At 30.7% G+C, this 14,946-nt stretch overlaps 2 protein-coding genes across 2 annotated transcripts in view; one reads left to right on the top strand and one right to left on the bottom strand.

Moving 5' to 3' along the window:
- Window positions 1–14,946, bottom strand: part of LOC133184144 (RUN and FYVE domain-containing protein 2-like) — a 172,156-nt gene that overhangs the window by 75,098 nt on the left and 82,112 nt on the right. The gene's annotated exons all lie outside the window — the stretch shown is intronic.
- Window positions 4,688–10,224, top strand: LOC133184483 (uncharacterized). The gene is made up of 8 exons (XM_061319572.1): window positions 4,688–4,748; window positions 5,252–5,311; window positions 6,204–6,410; window positions 6,707–6,871; window positions 7,173–7,331; window positions 7,557–7,602; window positions 8,043–8,162; window positions 8,542–10,224. Exons 1-8 carry the CDS (start codon window positions 4,688–4,690, stop codon window positions 10,082–10,084), a joined length of 2,361 nt encoding a protein of 786 aa, XP_061175556.1. The 3' UTR covers window positions 10,085–10,224.

The raw sequence follows: 14,946 nt of genomic DNA, 5'->3' as shown, positions 1-14,946 counted from the left end.
GGAAAATATTTTAAATTATAATTATACCTTTCAACAGCGGGTTAAGTATTTCTGACTTCTCCAGCTTATCATTAGCTTGTCTTTCACCTGAATGTAAAAAAAGATTTTTTAAAGCTTGGTGATGCGAGTTATTTAACTAGTTCCTGAATCTTTTTAATCTTTATAAAGAAAGGTATTAAATGAAATAACAATAGTTCATGTTTAATTTAAATTTGAAGCAACATTGCTATTTAAAATTTTCCTTTAGTACCTTTGAACTTCTTACCGAGACTTAGCTGCAACAAAGTAAGAACCAACAGCGCATACAAAATCAACACTCTCATTTCTGAAATAAATACATAAATTAATTTGTTTATCTTTACAAAATATTTTATAATCTTTAAAATTTCAAATTGATACAAAAAGAATGGGCGTGTACTTTAACAATTATCAGCAGTTCTCTACTTACTGAAAATATGTCTGGATGCCCTTCGCCTGGCATGTAAATTATTGCATTATCCTCTCTCTCTCTCTATATATATATATATATTCATGTCTGTAAATGCATCATCAAGTGCTCTAAGAAAGAGTTAATGAGGCACTTCAAGAATAGCGTCATTGTTTGTCGGGAAAACCGAGTAAAGGCATGAACTTTCAGATCCTCTTTATCACCTTCCCGACATATGGGTTATTCAGTTGAAGAAAGGTTAAATATTAATTGATAGAAATATAAATATAAACGTAAACAAGATAAATGTATGTGTTTTTTGTTTTTGTTTTTTTTTCTACTGAAATGTAGAGCGTCAGAAAACCTCTGAAATGTGTATAAATTTGACGTAATCGCTAACCCGAGCTGTTTAATTTGGCTTCACGTACTTGAATATGTTATTCATGACACAGTATAATTCAAATCAACCTCGAATGACAAATTGATATTGGTGTTCTGTCAAAAATTGTCAAACAAATTACTTTTGCTTCTTTTAAATTCTTTCGGCACAATTATAATACTTATAATAGTAAATAGTTGTGTGTAGAAAGAAAAGAAAATCTTCGCGGATATCGAATTCATAAATTAAAATCCTGCCGCTAATAACCAAGAGATTGCAACGCATTTTTAAAATCTGTTTGGGATTATAATCTTCCTGAAATTTTGACACTTTTGTTCTTGGTCACTAAATTTTTTTTTACTTCTTCCTTATTTCAATTGAGTTTTTTTTTTGGGGGGGGGGGGGGTGTTGTTGCTTGCTTTTGTTTTGTTTATTTCTTTGTTTTCCTTTATCTTTTCAATATGGTGATGTTTTCTTTGACGATATTGTGACTCTTTTTTTTCTCTGATATTGTGTTAATAGATACAATGATTCTGACTTGTGATATATAAATGAACTTGAATCAACACTGTTATACAAGTCTAAGAAGGAACATTTACTAGTATATGTGATGTTTTAAGTCAGTTTTACTAGTATCCCGAGATGTCACTTTGAGTATGCAAGAACACTCATTGTTCCGCCATTATTATTTGTTACCAGGGAATAGAACCTGAAAATCTTTTAAGACAATGGAATGGAACACAGGCCTTGGTTTCATAAAACTGTCGTGCGAATTGTCCTTAGACAGATACCGGTATTAAGATTATCTAAAAATCTGACTTGTGACAATCATAAGATAAGCCATCGTCGTTTTGCAAATATCATAGATATTAGAAATCATAAGAAAACTTCATGCTTCAATATTACATGGATTTTACAAGAAAGCAAAATTGTTGTCATAGATGTTGATAAATTTGATTTCAGAGATTGTGTGTGGAAAAAAGTATTGAATAAAATTTGCAAAAATATCTTTGCTCGGTGAATAAAGGAAGTTGACATAGTGCGAATTTTTTTTAAATTAGATCCACTGCTACAGAAATACCATTTGTAACCGACGAAAAAAAAGCAAATTTAACCAAAATTGAACACTATCTAATGCTATGAAGAAGGATACATGTAGCTATAAAAGAAATACTACATGTAGTAACCGATCACATCATGTCAACTACCCTAATACTAGGCGTATTGAGTTTTCACACATATTCCTGCGAATAAGGGAGGGAGATAGTCTATCTTAAACTATCTTAACTAATTCTGAAAAACTGAAAGAAAAACTAAAAGACATATTTATTTCTAGAAAAAAATTTATCCATAAACGTAAAACATCTTAAAATGTTTCTTGCTTGAAAATCTTCTTAAGCATTTCGAATTATGAATGTCTAAGATTAAATTCATTCTCTTGATTTTAAGCTTTGTCTTGTCTTTAATAAAATTTGAGTTAAGATAATTGTCCCACCAACTATACAAATTTCATTTTTGCTCTTGACTAAAAAATATTTAATTTCAATGGACTTTGATCTGCAATTTTGAATAAACGTTAGAAAACACATCATGATTGAAATCGCAACTTATGTTTGAAATGATGATTTATGGACACATTTTAGCGCATGTTTGTAACTATTTACAAGACAATCGCTCGAACGAACAGACCGATTGTCGGATTAAAGGATTACTGAGTATGGTATAAAATATATGCTTTTCTCCACAAAGTACTGGTCATCTTTAAGTACACGAATGTTTAATTTCGAGGATTTGCTTAAAAAAATATATGATAATGAAATTCAGAAACATTAATCATGAATGGCATTAAAGGTCAAATTATATTGTGATCAATTTTTTTTTCAGTGTGTATATTTGTTCATCCTCATGTCTTTCTTCTCCTCCATAGATAATTTTTGGGACTGGTTGTACGTGTATTTTAAAAGAGATAGCCGTATCTGCAGTAACTTTCATTTTAACAAATTATCGTGAAAAATAATACAATTCAGGTATATATTTAAAAAGAAAAACATGCCATTATTTGCACACTACTCTAAATATCTGATTCAGCAAATCTTTAATGGACTTGCATTGACGTCTGAAATGGGAAATCCTACTAGAAAAACAAAAGGGTTTTGTTTGTGGTTGTCTTATTAATCACTAGGAATCGTACGATCAAAGTATTTAAATTTTCTGGGAAAACACGAAGTGGGAGGGGTTTGTTTATATGTAGCAATATCCGTAAAACGAAAGTAAATAAACATGCATGTATTTATAGAGACGAGTTAAACTTAACTTAGTCATTGACTGCCAATTTTAAATATTGTAGAGACCAATGTCGGTAAGTATGATTGCCAAGTTGTCATGATTTTTCAGATCTCGAGGATGAATGCATATCAGTTACCACCCAGTCTGTGAATGCATAGAAAGTTAGAGATAAAAAAAAAATGTGCATTTTTTTTTTAGTTTCCCTTTATATTTCTCCTTTTTTGTCATAATTGTATCTTTGAGCATTTTACTTATTTTCTTAAAATATTATATTTCAATTTTGTGTTTAAAGTGGCATAAAGACCCGAAGGGCCGGGTGTTGATTGATTTTTTAAAATATTTGTATATAAAAAAAATTTATGTACACATGTCACAATAAATAAATTACTTACTATATGTAACGTATAATATTTTAAAGTAAACCGGACTTCTTAGAGTCTCTGAAATTTTTTAAAGATCTTTATTATTCAAAATTAATTTTGGGTACTTTACTGGTATTTAAAGAAAAGAAAGCGGTGTCGATTTATTCTAAATAATATTTTTTCTTTCAGAATAAGCCAAAATGCTTATCATGTAAACAAAAGGTCTCTTATGAAATGTCACTTATTTTGGGTCTTTGCTTTGAATTTTCTTCTCTTATTATCTCAGTAGTTGCAATATGCATAACCTATTGTGACGTAATCATTTTGATGTACAAATGTACCACTGATTTGCTTTAATCTTTTCATGCAGTGTAATATCTAAAAAAAAAATATTCTAAGTTTTTTTTTTCCAAATATGCATATTATATTTTACTAATCAGAGCATATTCATGTGTGAAATATGAGCATGTTGTCTTTTTGGACTCATAGCATTATTTTTGCAAAATAAAAATCAGCAACTTGACTATTTCATATAGTCATATTGTATTTTTTTTTATTTAGCAAAATTTAATAAGTATAACAAAACAATAGTTTTTACAGGAATCCCACAAAAATTTAAATTGAGCAAAAGATATTCATCTGGAGGGGGGGGGGGCTTTCCAATGTACAGTGTACTTTTGTTACTTCATATGAGAAACCACGCATTGAGCACCTAACTCGTCCGTGATTCTTTTAAGGTAGTTAACTTTGTAAATCACAATGACTGCACGACTTCTCAGATTATTTCAAGAACACCCACCTGATTTACCGAAGAATCCATTTTGCACTGAAATTTTTACTGCATTGACTATAATAAGTTCAAACTTTTTTTCAAATAACTTTTTTGTCAATCATTTACAATATTGATACAGGCACGACAATTTTTAACAGGATCACTTTTGGAAAGACAACTGAAAATTGAGATAGCAAGAATTTATTTCAAAAATATATTCTTTTCTGTATTAAGAACTTGTACATACAAAACTTCACAGTTTCGATCAGTTTCTTGTCAAATTGGCTCTTGAAAACTTTCATATTGAAATAAGGTATCATGTAATATTCTGGATTTTAAAGTAATTCTTGGATTTGTATATTTAAAAAAATCAGAATTTTGGATGCAAGAAGTTGAACATTATCAGAAATATGAAAGAAAAGCCGTGATATTACATTAATTTTGTTTACAGGTGTGATTCAATGACTTCCAAGGCATTTTGGCTTACGCTGTCGGTTTTGCTTTTTTACCAAGATCTTGCAGGTAAGCTAAATACATGTATATATAAGAACATTGTATAAAAGGGGTTTGGGTCAAGTTATTAGAAACTTTTATCGAACGAGAAACTTGAAAACTGCAAGCTTGTAAAATTCATACCAACGGATCTAGGTTCCAGCCAAGGAGGGGGTGGGGGAGGGGGGGGGTTAGGAGTGGGGACTGTGCATGTCATATATTGAAAATACATCTGGCGGGCAATTTGTTTATATGATATTAATGTTCCATGGGTACATACCTCAGGTTATGACCACGTTGGTCATAGATAAAAATTCCTATATACGTTTGAAAATCTCATGCAAGCAAACTAGGTGCATAACTTCGCCTTTCCATTTTGAGTAATTACGGCTTTCATGACTCCTTTCATTTTTTCCCTGTTGTTTGATCCTATTAAGCTTTCTTACATTTACAATCGTTATACATGATAATGATTTTCAGCATCATTATCTCATCGTGATTAACACTTTTTAAAAAATTAGCCTACATTCCAGTTGTAGCTACCAGTCTGATTAGAAACATTAAAACAGAGGAACAAGAAGAAGAATTTAAAGGTAATTTTTAAAACCTATTTACCATTGCTTACATTAAAGTATGACAAACACAACGGAGTTTTCTCTTGTAATGAAAAACTTCAATAAACAGGAAATAGGATTCTCTAAATTAGCTTGTAGCTACATAAATGAGGAAAGTTGACGATAGGAAAGTTTAAGTAATCACGTTTATCATAAAGTTTAGTTGTCAGTTTGCCATCAGTGTCTTTCTCTAGCAAACCGTCCAAATATGAAACAGATGTGGCAGACTCTGTGGTGTCTTTTATTTCAAGTTCACTGGGATATATCGAGTCGACATACAGTGTATGAATGAAAGTAACTATTGTTATTTGATAAGACTTCGTCGATAGATATAAAGTCACGTTAAAAGAAGGAAAATGGATAATTTTAGCCGTATGAATATTAATTTTTCTATCCAGGTGTCTCAATAATGTCCTATGAATGCGAAGTGATAAAAATTTGTATAAATTTATAAGGGTGAAAAAGGGCAAAAAGGTAGAAATTTGAACATGACAGAAGGTCTACAATTTCATCATACACTGTATTTTAGAAATTTTTAATTTGTATCATTAACCACCAAAATAGGTCAAAATGCATACCAATCCATGCATTCATTTTTGTTTGTACCACCTGTTCTAAACAATAATAATAGATCCTGCGTCACAAAGCAATTTAGGACTCTTGCGTATGTTGGGATTTGTTTTCAGACTGAAGTGTCTAGCAACAGAAAACAGTAATACATCACAATATAGTTAGTTTTGAGTACATATAAAATTTGTAATAAGTTACAAATAGAAACCATTTGCAATAGTTTCAAACGGTATAATTGTTAAGAATAATCTAATTGTCAATAAATATATTCTTTAATCAAGAAAATCATATTGCATTTTAGATACAACAGGGAAAAGTTGTGAAAAATGGGAAGAATACAATGGCGTTCAGTGTGTATGTGCACGGTCAAGTGGAAACCACTCACGCTGTGATGGGGAGACTGGAATGGTTTGCGATGGCCAAGGGGGGCAATATCAGTCGATTTGTCACTTTTCCCTCAGCATGTGTCAAGGAATCCTTTCCTACACAAAAGAAATCAAAACTTGCGGTGAGGGAAATAAGAAGAGGATAAAATAATAAATAATAAATGGATATTCTTTTGAGATGAAACTTGAAAATGAAAAGAATGACCGACTCAGAAGACGATGTACATTTTGATGAAATCGTCTGTTGTTGATAGTTTTGTTTCTTCTTTTCTTAAAAATAGTTTTACTGATAAAGATACATTAAAAAAAAAATCAAAACTACATAATTGTGAAAAATATTTTTGATATCTTGATAATTTAATTGAATGCAATATAATAATGCTATATTTAATTCTATGACGATTTTTCAACCAATTAGGACATTGTAAATGGTTGATGGTGACCTACAGTGAACCAAAAGTCCCTTCTCAGTCTGTTTTGTATCGAAGAAATGAAGAAAGCAAAGGATACGACACGTACTACAATTCTCTTGAAGACAATTCAAAAATTTTCTACGAAAAGGAATTAAACGCTTGGGTTATAGGTATGTAAGTCAATATTTGATGTACTATGAATTTTGAAATACAATAACAGGTGCATTTCTTTTTTATTAATGTTATTTTCAATAATCTTGTATTATTTTATATTTATTGAATGTCAAGCGTTCGATGTTCAAAAGATGAAATTTTGCTCTCTTCTGTCGTCCTTGACATGTGTCTAGTGTTAACCTATAAGGCAGAGGCTACTTTAATTTTTCTTCTTTCCCAGTTTTCTGCATTTATGTTTTCCCTTTTCATCATCTATTTTTCCCTTTGTGCATTTTTTAAACATACCCTCTTTTGCAGGCATTAAAAATGAGACTGGTTCCTTTGTGTCCTTGGTTCAACACGAAAACGTGTTGTTTCCTCAAGATAATGCTGGCGGAATGTTGGTGGTAAACAAAACGGAAGGATCTACTGTGGACTTGCAAATCAATCCATATTTTCAGATAAAATGTCTGAAAGGTACATTACATTAATATTTACATATAACAACCATTAGTCATGTGTTAATAGTGTGCATATATCAAAAGAATAAAAGATATTTTGTCATGTCAACTAAATATTTTTATGATAATAAATTGGTGATTTGCGTCTGATTTTTTCATTTAATATTTAAAGTGTTCAAGAAATCAATGAATTAAAATGTATTTTCATTTTCCAACTAAATTTTTTTTTGTTTCTGTTTAGATTCAGATATTGGCAAAATAAGAAAACGTGAGAAGAGATTTATATTGTAAGTATTTTAGAGGAAATTTACAATCTCAATTTTTTTGTAATCACAATACATGTATTTACTTTCGACTTAGTATTTGTTACTGAAGTATTAACAAGTGCCTCGAATAAAATAGTTAAAGCATGTATAGTTAAAGCATATTTTATTTAGTCTTATCTGTCATAGGTGATTAATGATTATATTGGAAGAAGTTAGTTAGTAAAATGCAAAATTATAATTAATTGTTTTGAGAACGAAGGTGGGTAAGCAGTGAAGAAATATTAAGTCTAAGCAATCGATAAAGACTTTGGTTGGTCTAAGTCGAGACAATCGAGTAAGCTTGAAATTATCATTGATGCAGTTGAAATATAAGAAACAAAAATGCTTAATTTTATACCAAAATGTACATGTACCAACAAGGACAAAAAAAAAAAACCATTTTCTTTTGCTTTGTTTTACAGTACACTGATAGCAGTTATATCTACGGTGGTCTCCGTAACGGCAGTAGCAACATCCACAACGTTAAAGATTATACAGGCAAAAAGAGGATGCTTATATTATCCCAGTGTGTGTAGATTAAGGTAATTATTATTCTTTCAGTAAATTTTTCTACGTCAGACAGAGCTTGAATATCATTGGTTTGACGTCATAACATTTTATGTCCAGACTGCAAAGTGGTCATGAAATACAGTTTTAATTATGTCATGTGCTTAAACATTGCTAGGTTGTAATTTTTATTTTTTCAAAATATTAAACACATCTTTTTGCATTAGTTTGTAAATATTTTTGATATGATAACGGTTCAAAGTTTTTGAATGACTTGAATAAAATTCATGAAAATAAAGAAAGTATGAATTATAACCAAAATATTTCAAAAATTGCAATGCAACTTACTAAATTATGCACGTTTCTTGTGTGATATTGATGCCACATGTAGTAATTTCTTTTTCTTATTTACAGGGATGAAATTAAAAATACTTTAAAACCAGAAGTAGAGACGTTGAAGAGAAGCTTCTTGACAAAATATGGGGACCCAGAAAAGATAAAAGGAAATGTGGAAAAACACATAGACATGATATCAGATATAAATGAAGCCGTAACCACAATCAAAGAATTGCATGTAAAATCCAATTCTAGTCTTTCTGAGCTTACAACACGTTTAGGTTCTCTTACTATGGATGTCTCAGGTGTAGCCAATCTACTGTCCGAGTATAATGAATGGCTAAATGGTACAAAACTACAGGCGGTTTTTAGCATAATAGGGTTTGAAATAGAGTTAGTAATCACTGTAGCTACCTTACCCTCAATTATTAGTTCAGCGGCATCGGCATTAACTGCTGGAATCGCCATTTTTACTAGCGTTATAGCTATTGGATTTGCAATAGCTGATATAGTTTCTAGTGTGCAGGAAGAAAAACGCATAAAAAATAAATTGTTAAGCGCTAAATCAGAATATTTAAGGGCCCGAAGAAATTTAAAAACAGCGCATTCTCAAATGATAAAGTTACAAAAACAATTTTGTGAAAAAGTTATCAATTATCTACGGCAATTTTCAAAAACTGGAAAAAATTACCATAAATTGTTTTCGAATTTATATAATAAAATAGTTTCTCTTTACGGTAGATGGGGAAATTGTGCGGAAGAACGTATTTATTCTAAAACAAACATGCACGTCTTAAGCATGTTAGTAATTTATGTGAAACCACTTGTAAAATATCTATCTGACAATGTTAAACAACTTAAAGAGAAAATAAGAGAGGTAAAGATGATGACACAATTTCTAAAGGAAATATCGGATAGTGTTAAAATTAGAAAAAAGCAACCGTCAAGGATATTTGAAGAATTAGAAGTGTATGGAAGTTATACGTCAATTCCTAAACCAGTTTTTTCGAACTTGTTTGATCTCTTAAGATACATAGCAAAAGATATTTTACCAAAAACTGATTGTTACTGGGGACATGATCTAAAGCTTATTAGATCGGGAAAAAGAAGACAATACAACTATTTGAATTCACCAGTTTGTCCCAGCTCTGAAATACAGGAAACGATAAAGATTATTGAATCAGGTGTCAAAAATATAACGAATCCATGTCTGATACATCGACACGTGAAAGGCAATATATTTCGAAGTAAATATTTAGTTCTACGATATATTGCAGAACATATAATTCCTACATCAAATTGTTACTGGGGATACAATCTACAGACCATTCGACTAAATCCAAACCCAATTGAACTTGAGATGGTAAAAATATCCTCAACGCTTTTTACAATGCTTAAAGTCTTTTCAATTGTTAACATAACAGAAGCAACCGTCCAAAGAGCGAGGGCATATATGTGTTCGAAATCTTTGATTTGTGGTGAAAATTGGCAATCGTTTATTCTGTGTTCTGTATGGAAAGATTCTGTTGATCCGAATGTTTTGGATTGCAGAGGAAAGTCCAGTTCAGTGCGTGATAAATACTGTGTTCCTCCACAAGACCGATTCCAAGAATGCGAATAAAACTCTCAAACTTGAACTGTAATGCAACCTAACACTGTTTGATAAGTAATATAAATAGCCAAATAGGCAAAATCTGCGCATACTTTTATAAAGAAAATATTTTACATAACATGCAAACTACTTTGTGTGTGTGAATGTATGTTGACAGGATTCTTTTCATATTAACTTGTATGTTGACAGGATTCTTATTATATTAACTTTTTTGTAAAACTACAAGTAGTATGTTTTATTAATTCAGGATTAATGAAAATAAAGACATATACTTGTTGGTATAATTGCAAAATAGCTACACTTGCATTGTTAAATGATTGTGTTTATTAGTACATAGTAAAATGTATTATTACACATGTCGATGCTTTATAATTAAACTGTCATTTTGAATGAAATATGAATAAATAAAGTTATAAATATGGAAGTTTTTTTTCAGAATGCCTACGGTCTCTTAGAAAACAATAATTGATATGTTCTTGATCTTTTCTTTAAAAATGATATCAAATTGAATGTAGGTATCGTGATTACTTTTGACAGAAGTTCAAGTTTAAATTCATGAAAAATGATTTATTTTCTACATAATTCATCTATAAGCATAAAGTATTGGGGAAAAAAATTAATTTCAATATGACGTCATAACGGATTTAACATCAAAAAGACGTATAAACTCATTTACTAGATTTTGACCTTCATTAATAACATTGTAGATAATGATATTGTTGATACATAACTTTAAATGATTTGATTCTTTCTTATGCAATAAACAGTAATTAAATAGGACATCTCTCTCTCTCTCTCTCTCTCTCTCTCTCTCTCCTAAAGAATGAAGACATTATGAGAACATTATGTGCATACTGAGAAAAAGTTAAAACACTTAGTTTCTTTAAATATCGTATTTCAATAATACTTACACAGCTTGTAAGGTAATCAGTTGATTAATTACCAAATAACTAATAAACGGGTGTAATGGACAGTATATACATATTAAGGGTACTTTTAATACTTCGCTAATGAGCTAGGTTTTCTAGTGATGCAGTTAGTCTCCCTCCAGGTTAAGCTATGTACAGTGAGCACGAATAGCCCTTGGATGGGTGAACTTTTCACGTAACAGCATCCTGTACGAGAAAAAATCTCGTCACGTAGACTTCCATTAATGTTTTAGACTCCAGGGTATAGTGAGCCGAAAAAGAAATCCCAACTTCTCCAAAATGTAATGACTTGCATGAAACCGCATAGCCTTAGCTCCGCCTCCGTATTGATATCAAGATTTAAAGCACAGCAAACTTCAAAGGAAAATCATCGCATCTATGATAAAAAAGAAAGAAAAAAGAAAAAAAAACGTTTCAAACATTTTGTTAAATCGTTTTTCATGTAAACTTTGTGAATCTAAACTGCTAACCAATAATAATTTAATTGAGCGATCAAAGTGATAAAACAAAGAGAGAGAAAAAACAAAATCCTTATAGCTTTTGTAAACCACGTGTACAAAAAATCAAAAATTAAATCCAGCGTCCAAACATTAAATTGCATGAAATTTTGCAGTTGTTAAAAAAATAGGTCGATTTGATAAAAAAAAAATTTATAAACATCATACAGAGCTTAGCGGGTGTGGGATGAATAGCTAGAAAATAATTGAGAAACACAAGAGGTTTCTACGAAATTTTGACCTGCAAAAAAGAAGAACAAAAGATGAAACTAGAACAAAATAAACTTATCTCGTATGTTTGTGTGTGTGTGTGTTTGGGGGGGGGGGGGGGAGAGAAGTTATACTTTTAATATAAATTTCCATATCAAATTAATACTACGAATCTGGTATAATTGATCGAAATTCCCTAGTTAATGATAGTCTTATCGAGAATCTATTTTATATATATATATATATATATATATATATATATATATATATATATATATATATATATATATATATATATATATATATATATATATATATATATATATATATATAAGCGATATCGCTTATATCGATAAAATAAGCGATTTGGTCGTCCACAACGCAGAAAATTCAGGTTGTATCGCGTATATTTTAGTAAGATTAATGAAGAGCTGATCAGCCATTTTTGCCTTTGACGTCACAGGGTCACGTGATCGCTATCTAATTAACTTAGATTTTTAATTCAGGGGTTTTCATTTGAGTCAATAATGGGTTAATTACCGCGATTTATCCACAGTAAAAACACAGAATTTATAAGTTGTGGTCATAAGGAACGTAATACGCTTTTAGTTTCAAATTATTTAGAAACATGCGATAAGTCCTTTAAAGACTCAGAAATAAAGATTTTATAATTCTTGAAACTTTAACATTTTGCTTTCACAGAATACTTCATAAATCACATGACGATACAACCATTAGTGACAAAAACAAACGAGACAAACAAACGTGTCACAAAACAAACGTATTTACATTAAGATGTCGGGGAAACCAATTCACAATAAAGCATAACAAAGAAAATGAAGAAGGAAGATACATGGATAAGAGTTATTGCCCTTCGCATATTTTTTAACAGAATAAATAATCAAATAACTATAGTAAATATATTTTTTAACATTATTTTATTAAAAATAAATTTTAATTACGCCTATTTAAAAATTTTCTTTAAAAAAAAATATATATATAAGGAATCTAAATTAATGAAAGATTTTGCAAGAATGCATGACATCACATGAGGGTGGAAATACTTGCGTTTGGAATCAATTAGGAGACATGAAAAACAAATCAAAATCCCCCAAAATATCAAAGAATGTGTTATAATTTATGTTAAAATACCTAAATACAATGCAATACAAAGTGTATAAATATCTACATGTAATTATAACACTTTATAGATTGAAAAGACACCTAAAAATAAAACAACGTACAGGTTATAACACAAGTTTAAAGACCTTATACGTTTCTGTACTCAGAATAAATATTTAACATATGATAATGTGCTGATCTTGAATGTCTTGATCCTATAATTATAAAGATTGACACTGTCCGCAAACTTTTCGAACAACTCTCGTCTGCTCTCTGAATAGAGGAAGAAAATATTTGAATCAAGAGGTCAGTTAAGTTGTTGCTTGCAAGATGCATGAAGATAAATTGAAGATTTTGAAATCGATAAAGTAAAATGAATCTCTCATGGTATATTTTAAATCTAAAAAGGCTAGGCATAATCTAGATGCACATGTATTTGAGTTGTCGCTCTTCCAATGTGCCATTGACAAAATCTCTTCGAAACACAATTTTAGTATGCCTTCGCGTCTCTTTTTTAAATAAATAATTCGACTGATAAAGCTTTTTCAAAATGACAAAGCTTTTACAACGCGAAATTAACTCCTTATAATTAAAGCTGCTATTAAAGTCTTTAAAAATGTTACAAACTTTTTATGTTAGCTGCTGATGTTTGATAGTTATGCTAACCCTATGCTGTGTTTCACACGGAAGGATGGATGAGGGGTTGCTGTGTTACTACAGGAAGTAGATTCAATAAGAAATTTCTTGTAGATTAGGACACAAGTATTTGTGGACAGGACCGTGCTTCTATGATGTATCCCCATCCCCCTCTTTTTAATGATTTTTAATTTTTTCTTTTTTAAATATGATTTTCTTTATTTTTAATTTCTTACCAATTCATATACATATTCCTTTTCAAAAATCACATTAAAATTAGATCCAGGTGCAAATTCTAATAATATTCGTTAGCCATATATAGAGAGGATATCTATATTGTGTGTTTTGATATTTGCTTTATCCAAGGAGTTGAATGGTGTATATTCGCGAGGCTTGTCGAGCGAATATACACCATTTCTACGAAAATTCAAAGAGCAAATATCAAAACACACAATTATAGATGTTCTATTTATCTCATACAATTTTCGTTTTTAACAAACTTTGAGATAATCCCTGTGAAACTCTGATTGATTTCAACCAAATCGATGACGCGTAAATTGATGACGTCGTACTGTTGACGTTGACATGCCGAAAGAATGTTATTTGTAGATCATGACTGTTTAGAATACGAAATCTTGGAATCTTTTAAAAACATGTGTGACAATTTGTGGGAGATATATTTCATACAAAGGACAAGATAGGCTAAGACCCCTTTTTGGCCCCTGGTTTGGGGTGTCTTTTAGAATGATGCAACAGTTTATCAATGAAAACCTGTTGTCACTCCTACCACAAAATGAGTATTGGTTTCAAGTTATGGGATACACAGAGGTCACAGGAAGGTAAGAAAATATGTCAATTTCTGAATTTTCTCATTTTTATGCAAATTTTCATCGATTTTACAGCACATTTTGTTTCAGAAAACATAGAGCACAAGCTTGCCTATCTACCAAATTTATATATTTCATACACTAGTATCAGATGCATCTTGTGTATAAAAATCTCAGATAGGCAAGCTTGTGCTCTATGTTTCCCGAAGTGAAAAGTATCTTAAAATTGACGAAATTCCACGAAAATTGAGGAAATTCGGGAAAACGTCTTACTTCTGCACCTTATTGTGGCCTCCGTGTAAGCTTTGAATGAAAATCAGTGCTGGTTTAAAAACAAGCATCATTTTAAGTTCTTAACAACAAACTATCACAGTTTTAACTGTGTTCCAATTTTTACGCCCAATAAGGGGCCAGATTCAGCCATTACCATACTTTGTCATTTTGACTGGAAGTTCAACAGTCTTGTACATAAAGACCAAGGAATCATCATGATTCGTCCTCTGAAATCATTCTATGTACGGCAGTGCTAGGCTACTTGTAGATCCATGGTGAGTTATATAGTTTTTAGAGTCTCTCTCTCTCTCTCTCTCTCTCTCTCTCTCTCTCTCTCTCTCTCCAGACCATGAAAATTCTACAAACTGGTATTCCTA

Source organism: Saccostrea echinata, unplaced genomic scaffold, assembly GCF_033153115.1.
Source record: "Saccostrea echinata isolate AGI-Se365-2 ecotype Australia unplaced genomic scaffold, CSIRO_AGI_Sech_v1 ptg000010l, whole genome shotgun sequence".
NCBI classification, from domain to species: Eukaryota; Metazoa; Mollusca; class Bivalvia; order Ostreida; family Ostreidae; genus Saccostrea; species Saccostrea echinata.
The sequence above is the reverse complement of the archived record's forward strand: the minus strand, read 5'-3'. Positions and strand labels throughout refer to the sequence as shown.

Coding starts and splice junctions, on each gene's coding strand:
- LOC133184483 (XM_061319572.1), top strand. CDS start 4,688: ATGACTTCCAAGGCATTTTGGCTTACGCTGTCGGTTTTGCTTTTTTAC. Junction 6,411..6,706: donor AAAAGAAATCAAAACTTGCG/GTGAGGGAAATA, acceptor TCAACCAATTAG/GACATTGTAAATGGTTGATG. Junction 7,332..7,556: donor TCAGATAAAATGTCTGAAAG/GTACATTACATT, acceptor GTTTCTGTTTAG/ATTCAGATATTGGCAAAATA.